This window comes from Melanotaenia boesemani, chromosome 21 (assembly GCF_017639745.1).
Source record: "Melanotaenia boesemani isolate fMelBoe1 chromosome 21, fMelBoe1.pri, whole genome shotgun sequence".
Taxonomy (NCBI): domain Eukaryota; kingdom Metazoa; phylum Chordata; class Actinopteri; order Atheriniformes; family Melanotaeniidae; genus Melanotaenia; species Melanotaenia boesemani.
The window spans coordinates 10,172,158-10,190,631 of NC_055702.1; the positions used below are offsets into that span (position 1 = coordinate 10,172,158).

The following is an 18,474-nucleotide window of genomic DNA, read 5'->3' on the forward strand; positions in this document are numbered from 1 at the left end:
CATCTTTGCATCTCATCCTTGAAGGTTTAGATTTGTTCATTAAATAAAATCATAAAAATATTAATGAACCCATATAATACATTTTAATTTTGTGATTTATTAATCAAACAAACAGAAAGAAGTAAAGTTTAACTTCACTGCTGCCTGATAATGTTATATTCATTCTAAGTTAAAGAGAAAAAGCAGTTTGTGGTTCATTATTATGAAGGGGGAAAACAGCAGCAAAAGTTACATGTAACCAAACAAAACCCTAACAAAAGGATTATTGATAAAAAGATGAAGTCAGACTGAAAGTGGAGCATTTTTTTTACCATAACATTGTTAGCTTTTTAGAATATGCAAACATTTGATGCTTTTTAAATGGTTGATTATGTAAACCTAACATTTTGTTGTTATTATCATAATTTAAGTACATGCAAGACAAATCACCAATGATAAAAAAATATTTACAACACATCAAAACCAATAAAATTATTATATGGGGCACCAGTAATTACAATGTTATTATGGAATGCAAGAATAAACAACTACATTCTAACAAATATTTAGTCTAAACGGAACTTTAGCAGCGTAAACCTTACCGTGTAAATGCTGTAATACGTTTTTGTATATTGTTCTACATCAATTATTCTTCATTATAATGCAGAAATACAGCAACATCTCACCAACTGCCTTTGTGGGTGATGATATCTCTTTATCCAAACTGCTGACATTTTCTGATGATGATACAGAAGTTATAACAATACCATGTGCAAAGATGAAGAACCAATAATGCTGAAAAAACACTGATAAAACTTGTGATTTGGCTCAAAGCTAATACACATCATCAGTGAAGCAGAGGTGTGTGAGAAACAATGAATAAAGCCATACAATACAGTAAAGGAATTTCCTAAGTAATCCTAAATTGTTGTAGGCCCATACACATGTACAACTTTTACTCCTCATTTTTAATATTGTGGCACATTGTATTTTTTGTTGTATTTTATTTTATATTTTTTTTATACTGACTTTTTATGCACACTGATTTTATTTTTATTTGTCTGTCTTGAGTGGAAGACAAATAGTTTTATTGTTTTCTGTATAATGACAATAAAGCTGATTCTGAAGTTATTCTTGATTAAAATATGTTTTTGACCATTTGCTTTTACAAAATATGATTTATTAATTACATCAGATAGACACTTTAGTTTCAACAATTTGTTAATTATTTCTTAAAATCTAGACCCCTTTTCTTTAAAAGGTCTTCTTTACTTATGCCACCCATCTATGCCTCTACCTGGCCCCACCATCCAAAAACAAATCAAGACTGATCATTCTAGCAGCTGTCGTATTTCTTGTTTGTCTGCAAAGAGAACGAGATTACACAAATTTCAACTACACAGAAGAAGCACCAGGAAAAAACTTTAGCTGTCTATAAATCATGATTAAACTTTGATTGATGAAGACCAGGATTCTTTGATATGTGCTCTCTGAACAGATGAATTAAGCTGTTTGGCTATAGTTGAGATGGACTGGTGATGTCCAAGCTCCAGCTTCCCCACGACCCTTAACTGGACTAAGCAGAACAGAAAATGAATGAATGAATGAATGAATGAATGAATGAATGAATGAATGAATGAATGAAAATGGCTATAGTTACATTAGATGGTGCAAAACAAGTCTTTCCAGAAACGATATCTGAAGCCAGTTGCAAAGCCTAATGGTGTATTCATCATGGTTAGAGGTTGCCTTGAGGCCTTGGAGACCTTTCTCAGAAAGAAAAAAAGCTCTCATTATATTACTGTTGCTCACTTTCTATTGTTAATAGTGATAAAACGTCACAGTGTTGCATCTGTTCATGCTGTCATATAGCTTGCTGTTGTTGCAGAATCAGCTGAATGACAACATTAGAGAGGTGCCACACCATGTTGAATCTCCCTTACGCATACAAAATGATTTGGCTCTGTGGCTACCTCTGCTTCTGCCTCAGTGGAGCATCAACTTTGAACAGAAAAAGGTCTAGAGATTCCATTGTTCATTGGATTAAGGAGTACTTGAATACAGTTTGAGAACATCTATTTAAGAGTGACAGATGAATCAACATGTTCAACCTCAGCCCATTATTAAGTTCACCAAAATCAGCCAATCTTTATTTATAGAGCACTTTTTCATACAAAAAAATAATGCAACACAAAATGCTTTGCATTGAAAATGTAATTGAATTTGTAAATTAAATTGTAATTCATATTTTACCAATGAAATTCCCCAGATAACAAGCCCAGAAGTCTCACATATACATAACATATTTATATGCACACACATAAACAAACATGTGCGCACACATACATGTTCATAAAATGATTTCTCAAAAGCGCTGTCCTAACCCTCCCCACCCAAATCGGGGAAACTAAACTCCGGAAGTTTAAATAAAAGATCTTAAGTTGAAATAAAAAAAATAAAATAGTTAATTATAATAATTACATAAAAGGTAAGTCTTAAACTTTTTGTTAAATGTATCAACACTCCCAGCTGCCCTCAGGTCCTCTGGAAAGCTGTTCCATAGGCAAGGACCATAAAAACTAAGAGACACCTCTCCATATGTTTTAGTCCCCACCTTCAGAATAAACACAAGACCAGCCCTGGATGACCAGAAACTTAAAGCAATATATTTAAATGCTAAGGACTAAACCTTAAAGAACTTTAAAAACTAATAAAATTATTCTGCTTCTTATATTCTCAACATAAAGTTAACCAGTCTCTTGAAGATAAGTAAACGCTCTTCTCTTAAGATAGTTTCTTTATTTTTATTATACTGACTCTAAATCTTTTCTTTTTCCCTGTAAAAACAATGCCAAACACTGCATTTTATATCTACAAAACTTTTTTGTAATCAATTCTTTAATTTCTTTTATAATGATTGAAGACAGTAAAGCAATACCGGTCATGCCAACTGAACTTAATTTTTCATTCTATTATTCAGATTAGTCAAGGCTCATGCTGGACCAACAATTTTTGCAGAGTAGGTTTTTGCAGATTCAGTGTAAAAATAGATCATATTGACTTGGAAATAATGACTTTCTTATCTTTCAGTTGTTCATATTTTTAGATGCAATACCCATAATAATCACATTCTTTGGCAAGTACACCCGTACTGAATGAGCTGGCTGTATTCCTGTATACAAGCCTGTGAGAGCAATCTTAGGAGTCATACAAGCAGATCACGATCAAACAATCTGAAGTCTCAGAGCCTAAAATGGCCCAGTCTACTCTGGTGTGTGCTTACAGTGGACTTTTATGGCTCAGTGGTCTATTCCTCACTACAGCTGCTGAGATGAAGTCAGAGGTTCAAGAGCTTTTCTGTGTGTGTGTGTGTGTGTGAGGCCACCAACTGCAAGAGGGAGTCAATATGGAGAAGACCTTTGGATGGGTTTTATGGACCTCAATTGCTGCAAGAGAGCCGCTAAATATCGGAGGTCAGTCAGAGAATCCTGAAGGTGGATGCTGAGAAGAAAAAAGGTTGCTCTAGCTAAAGAAGTATTTTTTCTAGAGCAAAAATGGAGAGAAAGAAAAAAGTTTGAGGGGTGGATGAACCAAAGAAGGTGACTGTAGTAACAAGAAATATTGATTGTACACTAAGTGGGTCAGCATGAAACTAAACTCAGCCGTTTACCTTTTGACTGAATCACAAACTCAAGAAAGGTTGTCAATGTTGAAAAAACTTCTCTTAGCAACCTGACCTAAAGAGAATTAAGCCTTGGTACAAAATACAAAGGATGAATTTTCCCAGGCAGAAATCAAATCAGAGGACAAATAAACAAAACACAAAGAGTCTAAAGAGTCTTAAATGTGTCCATGTACCATCTAATACTGGACATCTGTGATGCTAAAGTGCTTAAATGTTACATGCTTTAAAAATACTTTGGTCAAAATGAATGTAACAGAGGCTAAGAAATATTCGCTGTGCCTTCAAATAGCCCTGATAATTAAAAAAAATATATGCTTCCACTCTGTAACACAGGCTTCCTCCAAATCAAATGACAAAACACTGTTTGCCATCGGATCATGGCCTCCAGAACATAGGAACATTTTCTGAACTGATGTCTGCATTGAAAGGAAGACATCATTAAATTAAAATAGCTGCTATGTTGCGATTAGAGGGAACTTGTTGTCATGGATACAGTAATAACAATGTACCTACGGTCAATGAACAACTGTGGTCATGGTTAAAATGCACCTGTTTTAAAGGTCGTATTGCTGTGTTATCCTCCTTCCATCCTGATCTGTCTTCAGCAGACTGGGGAGGATGGAGGAGGTCAGCTGGCACCGACTGACCTCTTCCTTTGGCTGTAGTGGATGTGACATGTTGTAAGAAGGATTGTGTACACAGCGTTTGTTGAGTCAGATTTGTTTGTGCCTCTATTTTATTCTATTTTTACATAAATTAATGTGCTGAGTTCAGTGCAGCTCTTGCAATATATGTACAATGAAGCAAATTATAGATGAAAACAGTGAGTAAGATTGACCACCTTCATGATGATCTTCAGAGGAGGAATATTATCTACATTAGAAATTAAAGCTATGCTCTTGTTAAAAAAACAAAACAAAAAAACAACTAAACAAAAACAGGTCCTGATCAACGGGTTTTATAATGGTACTGAATCCCAAGCTGCCTGTGCCTGTAGAAAATTTGACAGCTTACTCCTAACCAAGTTGCAATATTTTACCAGTTCATTCCAGGGGACACTAAGTGAAAGCTCTCCTGGAATGCTGTATTGAGTTCAGCCTTGATGTCCAGCCATAACTGATAATGTCAAAATGACTTATCAGTTCTCAGATCTGGATTAAATATGGCTTCATATTCACTTAGCAAAACTGTAGACATCCATTTAAGGACTCTAAGATACCAACTACTTCTCTGTTTCTTGAATTGTCAAGAATGCTTGGGATTGACAGAAATCCAGATAAGGTGTGTGATCACAAAGCTTTCCATAGAGCCTCTGACAACAAAACAACCTGCATGTTCTCTTGTATACACAATTTTCAATTAAACATAAGTGTAATCATTTGTAAATTTTGCATCTGGTTTAGGTAACTTTTGACATTGCATCATTACCATTTTGGAAAAGGGCTGTAGTATTTAATATCTGTAAATTCACATCTAAAACAAGACCATCATTAATATAAGTAGCTCATTGTCCTCTGCAGGGAATATAACAATTTGAAGCAGCCTAATTTGGAGAAAATCCTGTTATAAATTACAGCCGATGCTATGACAGCAAGTTAAACAACACAGTTTATACACAGAGATAGAAGAAGACTGTATGGTTTTGAGATGGCAACCGCAAAAGCAGTAAACATGGTGTTTGTTTTCATTTTGACATAAACTTTATGGTGCAGATTTACAGACATTTGCACTGTAAAACTGACCTTTGGTCTTCTGTTAGTTTGGCTCCAGAGTCTTGAACAATTGTTTCTGTATGGCAGATGTTTCCTCTGCAATTTTTTTCAATCCAGCTGGGGCTTTAAACCACAGATCTGTCTGTCCAAACTGGAGCCTGGGAAGTTACATAAACGCTTTGCTGAATTGCCTCTCTCAGAAACAGAAGAATGAGCATGGCTGTGATTCATATAGCTGACATTGCAGGCCAGGCTGTTGCTGTCCACCTTATTTGGTTCTGAATCAGTGCTCACACGCATACATGGGGAGAATTTTATTTGAAAAAGCACATGAGAAAGTGTAGGGGAAATAGAAACTCAGCACCCCCTGCTGTCGGGATTATAGCTCTATATTCTCAGTAATGCTTTGAAAAGATGCAAGACACCAGCAGACATTTGTAGAAAGCAAATTAATGGATGTTTATCAGAGGTAGGCCGCAAGAAATCTATAAACTTAGAATACATCATTTAATAGGATTATCAGCAACAACATTTAAACTTGTCTCTGAAACTTTAATATGCCTTCTGCCACATGAGGACAAGACAACATCATCACATTTATTATTTGTGAACGTGTCATCTGTATCATGCATCACTTTGTAATTAATGTGTTGTCATTCTTTATTTATCCACTACAAAAATACATGCACTTCTGGGACAAGAACAATATCTAGTGGCTCAGAACAGTGGCTGCCTTGTCAGATCTAGGTTGCAAACACAAAGTTCAGTGAAAAATAAAATGTCATACTGCCAACAAAGAATGATTTGAATTTCATAAATATCTATGAACTTTACATACGGATGCAGAAAAACATTAGTATATAGTGTAAAGGTTCGTCTGCCGTATTTCGGTATTTACAGTGTACTATAGTCTGAAGGTACCACACTTGCTTGCACATTTTGACCCAAATAAGAAAGGTACACCGAAAACATACAAACTTCCGGAGTGGTGGTTTTGCCTTCAAAGTAAAAACCAGATGTCCTGTTAGAAATGGCTGTTTTAAAACGGCACTGGCTCTAGACTTTATACACTATCAAATCAAGTTTTTTTTATTTAATTATAAATGTATAATTTCTGTCATTTTTATACTGTTAAAAAATTTCGCAATAAATTCGATAATTTCTATTCATATTGAAAGTCTAAAACCGGAAATGAAGACACTTACGTAATCCAGATGATTTGACAGTTTGTTCCTGGGACAGCACAGCTGTTAGGGTATTCTGGTCGTTAAACATCACCTTAACTTTTACAGGTGTGCATGTCAGTTATTATACAGGTACGACTGTCTTTCTAATCCTTTTGCTAGTCAAAGTAATACGTTAGCATTGAATCCAGCTCTAGCCGTCCTTGTTGCCTTTAAGGTAATATTAGCTTAACGTATCACCATGTGGGTTTTTGGTTACGGCTCCTTGATATGGAAAGTGGATTTCCCTTATGAGGACAGACGAATTGGTTATATAAAAGGTTTCAGTCGTCGGTTTTGGCAGGGTAGCACCGACCACCGAGGAGTACCGGGTAAGGTGAGTGTATTTTATTGGTTTATTTGCGCAAAAACAATAGCTCGTAGCTGCTTAAATGATGCTTAAGGAAGTTGATTTTGAGGAGAGCTAGGCCAAGTTCACATCAAGGTTTGTAATATTTATTTTTGACAGAACATTATTTATCAATACAAATGACCCAGCACCACATTATTTCCTACAGAGCTGGCTAGAAATACCGTTGGTTGTTAGTTTGCTGGTGTTGCTCTTTAACCAGTTATTTTGACATTTCTCCTGACTAATTGGACATTTATAATAAAACTCTGTGCACATTTATTATGCAAAGGACTGTTCACGCAATATCATTATTCCCATGCACATTTTACAACTTCAAACCACACAAATTTGATAGCTTGTTGAATTTTAATCATGTTCAGGCGATGTGTTTGTGTAATGAGGGAGTGTGTGGCCTCAGATAATTACCATATTTGCAAAATGATCTGACAGAGTCATTACTTTAAGCAAAGTGGGACAAACACTAAAAGATTTAACCGACAGTGAAAAGTCAGAAAGGAAAAGTGTTTAAGACAGCTTCATATCCGTTGTACTTACTAAATCATAGCACAAGTAAATATTTTATTACAACAAATATTCAACACAGTTGTGAGGAAAGAAAACTAAAGCCACCAGGAAACACTCCAGGACCACCATAAATCAGATGTGCAACCTACCTCAGATATCAAGTACTTGGCCTTGGTAAATAAAGCTGGAACGCAACAAAGACTGAATAAGTGAACAAGCTGAAACAGACAAATCAAGCAAAAAATTAGCCAAGGACAAGATTTTAAGGGGTTTTGATAGAAAAAAATCAAAATGATGATGATGATGATGGAGCAGATAGATGGACCTAAAGCTTTATTACTTGTGGATTGTTTCCATTAAGAATGAACTAGATGTCAGGCTGAAGACTGCAAATCAACTCCCACACCTATTGCCAGGTTCTTCAAAAAACTTTTTCAACGTGTTGGCCCTTTTCAAAAGTGAGATTTATAGTGAGAGAAGAAAACTTACCTTGAACAACAACTGAAATGCCTTAGTTGCAGCCTCAGCTACAGAAAGAAAGAAGAAAAAAAAAAAGAAAACTAAAATCACCCCATGGATAGAAGGCTTGTAGCAGCTTTGTTATGAGGGTTACTCTTATTTCTGAAGGATCAGATATGTTGTGTAATTATCATGTGCTGCAAATTTGATGAAATTACTCGTAATATTAAGGCAAAATCCATAAATTTGGGGATAACTGTTTTTGCAATTTACCTGTAGTTTCCTAATATTTATGAACCTTGATTTAGTTCTCTGGAAAAAAAAGCAACAGCTCTTTTATTTCATTGAGTAGTAGGATTTAAAGTTTAGGAACATTTTGGGTATGAAGAACACTGTGTTGATCAAAACTCCTGACAAATAATGATGTAGTAAAAAAGGTATATTTAGATTAGACATTACAGATTATAGAAAAAAGGGGACTTTTGAGGTACTTAAAATTGTCCCTTTTCGTGGATGTTTTCAGTGACCTCTTACTGGTATTTTCGTTAAATTTTTTGATTAAGTGTCTGTTTTGCAGCACCTCAAAGTGTCTGATCTTCTCTCGTGTCTTTTACAGCCCGGGCGGGTCGTCACTCTGGTGGAGGATCCTGAGGTGCGTTATAAGCACTCCCAAAATCATAAAAGACATTTCAGCGTTGTCGTTTCATTACCATTGTTTCTTGGTCATTTTCTAAACTCCACTGTGCCGTCTTCAAAAATCTAGTCCAGCACCATGATAAATGTGAATCTTAATGAGATAAAACACATAAATGTGGAAAATTATGGACAGTTTTTTTTTCCTTTAAATGAATTGCTGCAATGTATGAGTCAATTATTTTATTTTAATTGATTTACAAATGTTTTCCTCTATTTAGTGACATGACATAATATGAAATTAAGAAATAATAAGTGAAACAAACATTTGGGTTTGCTTAGATAAGTTGTAAACACCTCATTCACCATTTTTATTTGAGTGCCTAACAATATAATGTAATTTTGAGAGGTGGTTGTTAATTTATTGATTGTACATATTTATCTATATAGTTTTATTGCAGAATATAAGACAAAATTAAATTCTACGTACATACTGATAACAGTTTATTACTACCCAAGAGTCATAATTCACATTACTTCATAATTATTCTATTATTGTCTATATGCCTGACAGCATTTATGGTATGATGGCCAGCAACTACTAAAAATACCCCTGAGTAACCAGCATCCATATCTTTAAAATAGGATTCCTGTTAATTGAGATTTCTCAAATGCTGTTAACTGATATGAACAAATGCTTTTACAAGGATATAAACTGTGTTTATTGTTCATGAGACGATGTAGGCTTTTGTATGGTGTGCTGAGTTATCTAGCAAGAGCGTGGTAAGCATCTCGAACACGTAGTATTATAAAGTGACTCATAAGTATAGTAAAAAAATGCTGTTAAAAACCGATCGTTACAAACAGCATGTTCCACAGTTGTGGTGTAATAATAAAACTGTAGCAAAAAGAACAATTTCTTTATTGATTACCATTATTGTGACTTTTTTTTTGTAATCAGTTGGTATATTGTTTGATCTTGGAGGCCATTGCGGGGAGGTTGCTGCTTTCAGGGAATGCTGTTGCCACACATAGGGTCAGGATATTTAATTATAACAAGACAATGAGTGTTATTCACTTCTACTGTCAGTGGTTTAAAAACTGGCTGACCTGTGGTATTTCACAATCATAGAAAAGATGGCTGGAGAAGTTAATGGAAAGTCAAGATTTCTTTTAATATGAAGAGTTTATTTCTCTGCTTTTCTCCCAGCTGTACCGTCATGCAGCGAATATCGAAATGTTTTAGATGTTTTTACAAGAGTTCCTACTTAGGCAGGGAATTTTTACATAACATAGAATGCAGTATGATTTGGATTTTTCAGGTCACGATTCAATTTAATAGATTAGTAAAAATGTAGGTGAATGTATGTCAACAAATAGTATTTCTCATTCATTTTTCAGGGTTGTGTTTGGGGCGTTGCCTACAAGTTGCCGACAGGCCGGGAGCAGGAAGTCAAGAACTACCTCGACTACCGTGAAAAAGGCGGTTACCAGGTCATCACGGTGACCTTCCACCCCCGTCCCCCGCTCACTCACTCACCCAGCCGGACGCTGCTCTACATCGGTTCTGACGACAACCCTAACTACCTCGGCCCAGCGCCTCTCGAGGAGATAGCTAACCAGATCATCCACTCTACGGGCCCAAGCGGGAAAAATACGGAGTACTTGTTTCAGCTAGCCGAGGCTGTGAGGACTATTCTGCCTGAGGACTCAGACAAGCATCTGTTTTCTCTTGAATCTTTAGTAAGAGAAAGGCTGCAAAATGGGCATACAGATTATGATGAAATATAGATTAAGCTCACTTATTTATTGATCATGTAGGATTTGTCAAATAATCTCAGGGTGTAGAATAAACTTCAGTAAGGTTAGTCAGGCCTTTCTGTCAGGTACAAAAAATATGTTGACCTTATTAAAATCACAATGCAAAGAGATGTTATTGATTTGTAGAAAAATGCAAAAATGCTATGAATATGAAGAATCACGATATATATTCTAAATAAAGTACACTACGGGAGGTGGGTTTCACCAGATCTACTTTATGAAGGGATGCAACAGTACTCCAGCTATGAGGGACTACAGAAGGAAATTGAAGACTGAAAAGGCAACAATAGTGCCATTGGTAATAAGAGCACTCAGGTCTGTGACCTCCAAACTGGGAGAATGTCTCCAACAAATCCTTGAAATTCCATCAGAGGTCTCCATTCAGAAGATAGGCACAGCTAAGATACTAAGCAGAACCCTCAAGAGGACCTAACCTTGAGAAAAAGGGCAACCACCCACTATTCACATACAGCTTGGGAAATTAGGCTTTTTCTTAGATATCAGAATGTACCTAAAATGCACGATAACCTTTAAATTTTTGTGGTATGCACACCATTGTTTTTAGCTTTCCTTTCAATAAATTGTTTGAGCATTATTCTACTTAAGTCATTCACAATATATCGGCATAGTGTGAACTTTTTATATTTTGTGTAAATAACTAAAACACATAAAAGATAAAAGATTAAGTATGATCTCAGAGCAGTCAAAATTAAACTGATCCCATTTTTATTTTCCGGTTACAACATTGTGATATCAGATTTCCATTTTCTTTTTTTTTTTATGATCCCTCCCTGCAGAGGGGCATTCCCAACAGACTGCTGTGTGATTTGTGTGACTGTAAGTTCCAATTAGCATTGTAAAACACTGTAATGATGAACACTGTCAACATTTTACCTGATAAACATCAGCATGCCAAAATTGCTATTTTAGCCTGGTACTGCTAGCACTTTGCTTAACACACCGCTGTGACAAATTGCAGCCTTCAGAAATGGGAGTGAGGCTGTACTTTGCTTGTCTCGCTTTGATAAGCCATGTGTTATCATGCAATCATCCAGCCAGGTTTTCTTTGGAAATATATTACCGTTGAAATTATGATGCATCTGTTGTGATGCATTGTTTGGAATTTAATTGATTTGATAAAAAGAAGAGCATACATACTTTCAGATCTTTTAAACTAAACTTGGGTCATAGGTTTAGAGACAAAGTGGAATCAGTTATGCTCAAGCACATTTTTTAGGAATTGTTTGGAAATATTTCCAAAGTTGCTTGTCAAAATCCTGCTTCACAACACCCTCACCACCCGACTTTCAGATGTGAATTCATTTTTAGAGCAGGCATTATCATACAACTGTATTTCCCTTCCCTCACTTTCTGTCCCAGCATCAGTTATCAGCCTGTTGCCCTCCTGCTAGCTAACGTCTCAGCACAGTGAACACATCAAACCACATTAGAAGAAATCAAGATGTACAGTAAAGGACAGACAACTCTATTTGGGATCCTGTTTAGTTTTTGTGTTGATTTTTTTTTTTTTTTTTTGGACACACACAGAAACACATTTGAAACCAGGTACAAGCGTTTATTGGCTGTAGCAGCATCTGTGCAATTTTACATTTTTTTGGCACAAAACTAAGAACTATCCGTGCACGAAGAAGCCTTTATGTTTGAGCTCTGTACAGAATAGGATGTGCAGCTGCTGACTGTGGTATGGGTGTCATCCTCTCTAAATGCATCTCACTGTAAAAATGATGCAATAATTTTCTTTAACAGGAAACAGAAAATTCTCAGTGCTTAACTATTGTATAATGCCACATAGAATCTTGTTTAGAAATATAACAATTTTAGTAAAACATATACATATTATTACCCACTACGGGTATATATATATATATATTTATATATATATAATATTGATATAATAGAAACATGATATATCATAGATAATATACAATAAATGTAGAAACAGCTTTATGTTTAGTAATAATACTATCCATTTAAAAAAAATCTATAAAAGTGTGTTTACTAAAAGAGTTGTGCATTCTTATTATATCATAATAACAAAGACCTTTGAAAGTAAACAGTGAGATAAAATACTGTGATGAGGAAAAAATAAAATCTGAGGGCAAATCAGTGTTTGAATGGAAGAAGAAAAAACTAAAATACACACTTTTCTCTGAGTGGCCACCTTTGGGGCTGCTGTGCTGCTTGGTGAGCAACATAAACGTACCAAGCTAGTGAAAATTTTTGAAACCGTTTTGCCCAGAACTGTTTTCCCATTAAAGGCTGACAGCGACACGTGAGGTTCCAGAGGGAGATCTCCTAGCCGGCATTATCAGACATTACTGTAACAGGCTGCACAGAGGACTGGAGGTCCCAATAGTGTTTAGAGGTGTAATTATTTTTCTGTGGTAGCTGACAGTCAGTCTGTAGAGGACATGGGAAGGCAGATGGCCGTTAGGCGTAGTAACAGGGCGACACCAGCAGGTTTGTGAGCACAAGCAGCTGGTCGTCAGTGAAGCACTGCCGATGCTCCTGCCAGTTGTCATGGTGAGTGCGTCTGAACTCCGACAGGGTCTTCTTCACCGTCATCTTGAACCGAAAGTCAAAATCATTACATATCCACTAATAAAAAAGAAAAAAAAGTGAAACAAATACAAGTTGCCTAATCTTTGATTGAACGACCAAACGGTTAATATCAGCTGCATTTCTACCTGTTTCAACAGGTCAAAACATCAGTAAAATGTTCCACTGATGAGACATGCAACACAGATAGGACCAAGTTCTGGAGGGGTTTTTTTGTTTGTATTTTTTTTTTTTTTTTTTGTTGTTGTTTTTTTGTTGTTTTTTTTTTGAGGTGGTGTTTTGCAAACAAATGCACATATGATAGCATTTAGTTGCCACTTGGGGCAGTATCAGAAATATGTAGAATAATTTGAGCTGTAAGCTGCTGTTGGTCTTGTTGGTGCTTTTGTTGATGCTTTAATTTTGCTTTGTTGTGGACAAAACAGAAGTCAGTGTGGAGGAATATAAGCTTTGCTAAGTGTTAAATAATGAAAATTGTTGAGTTCAGCTATTGTCTGAGCTTTTCACCTGTGCCTCTTTATCATCTCTGTTATTCTTGCTTGAGCTAACTTTCCACCAATCAACAGTCCATCAGTATGCAGCAGCATAACAAGGACAGTGGCATGCCCATTACTGTATGATATCACCATTTTAATTAATTATTTGTTAATAATCTTTTCTTTATATAGAATTTTATTTGCGGAAGTTCGGATTTAATCATAATGCTGCAGATCTTTTCAGTGGGTGGCAGTTTAGCACCCAGATTGTCTTGCTGAAATAAGCATGGACGTTCCTGAAAAATATCCATAAGGCAGCATATGCTGCCTAAAGGGGCTCTTACAGAAATGCCAGCTGAATGGTCCTTCTCATCTTTAGCTTGCAGAATGACAAGACTTTCATTTCCAATTTTGACTGGCTAGATTCTAAAATATCTTTCCAGTTTTTGTCTCAATTCACTTGAGAAGACTGTTGTGACAATTTGCACAGCAGATTTTTAATATAAATAAATGAATGCACTGTGTTCATTGACTGATTTCAAGTGAGGGCCTGAAGATTATGATCTTAGAGAGCACTGCTATATTTTCCAGGCTTTTTGCAAAATTAGCAAACATAAGTAAACATTTCAACACCCATTCAAATTTTTGATGATCTATTGAATATTTTGGATTTTATTGATTCTATTTATTTTGATTCAGCCAGCATCTTTCTGAAAATAATTTGCAAAACTCAATATATAAGTAAAAGAATATCAGTTTTTAAATATATAACTAAAAAGACTCGGTTTAAAGATAAACAAACTTAAACAAAGGAACGTGCTTGACTTTTGGTATAAAACCCCTGCTATTAAATTCTATAGGAAAGTCCTGCAATAAAGAGGTAGCAGATTCATTGGCTTTGGGAGACACACAAAAATGCTGAGCAGAATTCAAAAGCGATAATCTCAGCTGCTGTGGTCCGACTTGTTTACACTGATAAAAAACTAATGAGACAACTATCATTTATTCATGTTAAACTGCCAGATATAACCACTTAAATATGCAACAAAGGAATTACAACTTTAACAAGTTTAGAGTGAAAAGTTAGTTGATTCAACAAGGCATTAAACTTGGGTCACTGGTACTGAAAGACGTACACGTTATTAAAATATTGTTTTACACTACGACCCTCATTCTAAAGAAGGAGAAATTAAGAAATGTTGATTTTTGTACAAATATTCTGTCTTGTGTCCTTTGTAACTGACTGCTCAATTCTTCTAATTACTGTATATTTTTAGCTGTGTCACTTTGTATTTTCTTTCTCATCTTTTTCACTTTGCAACAAAAGAAGCACTAAATTATCACCACTAGCTCCCCATCACTGTAATGATTCAATGTCTGCTCTATGGATTACATTGTATGTCTTCTTCATGCCTGATCTAAAGCCACAGACATCATTTTCTCCTCAATTGGACAATGAAATTGTATTCTTTAAGCTCACACTGTTTTTGAGCTCAGTGTTTGCATGTGAGTGAATGTGTGTGTGCACCTCTATAGGCTGTGGGTCATTGAGATGGTCGCTCAGGTCCATGAGTATCTGAGGCATCCAGTGTGGAACGTCGTAGGGGCTGGACAGGATGCATGCACTGAGGCCGAGCACTCCGGCATGGCGCCGCACTAAGTCTGCACACAAACACACACAAATAGAGAGTTAAAATGGGCTTTAGATTTTCAAGGCTTGCAATTCCCCTGGGATAAGAAAGGGTAATAGGGCAAGTTTTACTGTGATTGCCTCGATGTGTAATTGTGACATGCCGTGAAATGTGTGTGTGTGTGTGTGTGTGTACCTGTGGAGGCCAACTCTCCTCTGGCCTTGGGGAGACAAGTCTGACTCAGCGTCTGGAGCTGTGTCTGCAGACTGGAGTCCAGAGGGAAGAACTGGCACTGCAGTAAACCACTGAGGGTGGTGCAAGCCATGTCCCTCACCTTCAGGGAGAAAGAGGAAGGGAGGTGGGAAGAGTCAGAGGTGGGAAAAAAAGGCAAAGCCATTAAAATCAGAACCGACAAATAAAGTATTCAGTGGGGAGCGTGAGGCAGTTTAAGGGCGAGATGGGCATGCACAATTTAGAGACGAACTGAGGAGGAAGGGGAGGGGGGGCAGATGAAGAGTTGAGCTGAGGTAAAATGCATTCGCAGAATGTCACAGCACTTTTGCATCCCTGCATATAAATTATGAATAAGAAGTGAGTGATAGTTGATGCATTAAAACAGTCACTGATACAAAGTTAAAGCATTTACCAGATGTACAAAATATTAAGAGACATAAATTCAGACATGTTTGAAGCACAGTCAGTATTGATTTTTACCTGTGCAGAACAACCAGATCAATGGAGACAGTTTAATAGGTTTAAAAGCAAGACAGATGGGATGAGGACTGTATAAATATGATGCAACTCAATATTAGAAGAGACTGCAAAGTAGATTTTATTGCAATAAATACGGGATTAAAAGTCAAATATAATATTTAAGGCTTTAGATCAGCATATAAGCTCATTTTTAAATTACCTAAATCGCCTCTTCAACAGAAGTACAAAGCTTCTCTATCAACATTCCAATAACCACAGTCAGAAGTGAGGTAGACTGTTATTTTCAAGCAATAACCGTGAACAGAAAAGACAGAGGGAGGAGGGGGACAATAAGTCGCCCCTTATAATCCTTTGGCAATTACAACGGGAGTGCAGTGGCTGCATCAAACTGGTGCTTTTGTGAATACATTACCTCAAGCTGTTCATCAAGCAGCAGCTGCATCACCAGCTTTCGGATGCGGAGAACCTCAGCGGGAAAACTGAGCAGAGTAAACAAGTTGTAGAAAACCTTGATCTGGAGGTAGGTCAGTACTGAGAAGCGCGCATGCCACGATCTGCTGCCTGCCATCTAAGATGAGAGAGATGGGGAGCAAAGAGATGAGAAAATGAGAAAAAAAATACATTGTGGATGGAAGTTATTATGCTGTGTACATATTATTATATAAGAAAAAAAAAACTTTGTGCAAAATTATGTTTTTTATCTTTTAATCAAATTAATCTTTATTTGTGTGCATCAATGCTTTTAGCAAAGCTTGTGTGTGGTCCATTGATGGAGAAATGAAGTGATATCATCATTATAGGATCCAAGAGAGGTGTGACATCATGTTCTGCATTGCTTTGTGGAAAATAAACTTAACCTTAAATCTAATTAATGTTTCCTGAAATAGGTGAAGAAAAAAACCCTAGTCGCCTTTTGATCTGTTCAGTAAAGCGTGAGAAAATGAAGCCATGTTTAAAATCATATTCTAACCAAACATGAAGTCATGTAAAATCTTCTGGTGGTTATGTTGTAAACCAGTGTTATACAAATATTAAGACAAATACTTTTATATAATGGACTCTCTATCTAATTAAAAAGCAAAGAAAAAAATGTGTTTTATGGTGAGACTTTATAACAGGAAGGGTTGGAGCCTCTCTTACATATAGGGTACGTATGGTTGTAAGAGAAGCTAGTCCACAAAGTTTCCTACATTCCAACAATAAAATCTTAAAACCAATGTACAAGGAGTCAGCAGCACCACTGGGTCTAAAGATCAATGTTTCAATTTGATCCTTATTAGAATAATAAAAAAAAAGTCAATCAGTTGTTTCAAAGAATGTGAAATGTTGTGCTTCAAAGACAGTAAATCTTCCTAACTACGAAACAACATGCTATATTTCTAAGCATGACCTGAAGGTAACACTGGCCTATGTACAGAACCAACGGGGACTTTGCAATAGAGGGGTGCTGAGAGAGAGACAGGCCCAGGAAGATTCACCCAGGCTGATAGTAAAAAGAAGAAGTAGTGACTTAAGGTATGAATGAAAGGAGTCAAACTTTAGTGTGGAGTTATATTTTAAAATTATGTGCGTCTTCAATGTACCCCCACCAGGCCAAGCCAGGATAACTACCTTTTCCTATTTAAGTTCTTAATGCTAAGCTAACCTGATCTAAAAGTGACCTAATTATTATTAAATAGAGCCCAAATGTAATATATTTCAGGTTGTTACTCACTATTTTCAGTGAACAGCAGCTGAAAAGAATTCTTGGCATGCTATACTTTATGATACTTAAAGCTTAGCTAATGATAAGCTTGCTGCATGTCAACACAATACCTCGTTTGGGTGCAAAAGTAAAACTCAAAGTTGTTTCTATAATCTTATCAAGTCAACCATCAAACTCAAAATTGTAGAAATTGCATATTCTGAAAGAATTTGAGGATGAAACATTTAAAATCAGCACTCCATTCACCCACATCATCATCAGAATGAAGTAAAAAAACGAACAACGGTTTTTAGTGTTGATAGTAAAAGCTCTGCAGCACTGACAGAAGTTCCAATGGGCAGTGTGTGCTATGAGTATCTATATGTGTGTACGTGTGCATACCTCCTCGAGTGCTGCCAGAACCAGAGGGATGTGCTCAGGATACAACAGGCCCTGGGACATAAGAGAGAGACACGTGCGTGCATCCTGCTTCATCTCATCATAGCTCTCATCAATCTCCACTGGGGCAATCTGCAGGGAGAGACAAACACAGAGTGAGACAGAGAGGTAGGAAGACACACAGCAACACACCATTTTGAGTAAATGAAGAGAGAAATTGAGTTTAATGGGCAAGTAAGATTGAGTGGGTAATAATGCTGTGCTGGGACCTCTCGGTTTGTGTGTGTGTGTGTATATGCGTGCATTCTTACCTTAAATAGTAGAGGCAGCAGCTGCAGTTGCTGCTGAACAGGAGTGGTGAAAGTTCGCCCGGCACTTGCCATCAACCATTTTAACACTGCAAATACAAATAAACGTTTACTGTGCACGCAAACACACAAACATGCACACACACAGGAAATTTGGGATGGTGCCAAATGATAAAACCTACAGACTTGGAGCTGTGACTTTACTGCATTGCTCTGTTGCTAAAACATAATTTATCATCATTTAGTATTTAATGACCTGTATAATTCCATAACCAGGTATTTGTCTGTATAAC

The 18,474-nt window shown here is 36.4% G+C and overlaps 2 protein-coding genes across 2 annotated transcripts in view; one reads left to right on the forward strand and one right to left on the reverse strand.

Annotated features, from left to right (window-relative positions):
- The first annotated feature begins 6,598 nt into the window (after positions 1–6,598).
- Positions 6,599–10,579, forward strand: chac2 (ChaC, cation transport regulator homolog 2 (E. coli)). The gene is made up of 3 exons (XM_041974539.1): positions 6,599–6,936; positions 8,552–8,587; positions 9,970–10,579. Exons 1-3 carry the CDS (start codon positions 6,802–6,804, stop codon positions 10,357–10,359), a joined length of 561 nt encoding a protein of 186 aa, XP_041830473.1. The 5' UTR covers positions 6,599–6,801; the 3' UTR covers positions 10,360–10,579.
- Positions 10,580–12,840: 2,261 nt separating this feature from the next.
- psme4b (proteasome activator subunit 4b) overlaps positions 12,841–18,474 on the reverse strand; it is a 35,648-nt gene continuing 30,014 nt past the window's right edge. The window contains exons 42-47 of the mRNA XM_041974538.1: positions 18,185–18,270; positions 17,877–18,005; positions 16,203–16,358; positions 15,272–15,410; positions 14,974–15,107; positions 12,841–12,975 (exon numbers count right to left, since the gene is read on the reverse strand). Of these exons, the coding sequence (XP_041830472.1) occupies positions 12,841–12,975; positions 14,974–15,107; positions 15,272–15,410; positions 16,203–16,358; positions 17,877–18,005; positions 18,185–18,270 (779 nt within the window). The remainder of the gene's footprint in view (positions 12,976–14,973; positions 15,108–15,271; positions 15,411–16,202; positions 16,359–17,876; positions 18,006–18,184; positions 18,271–18,474) is intronic.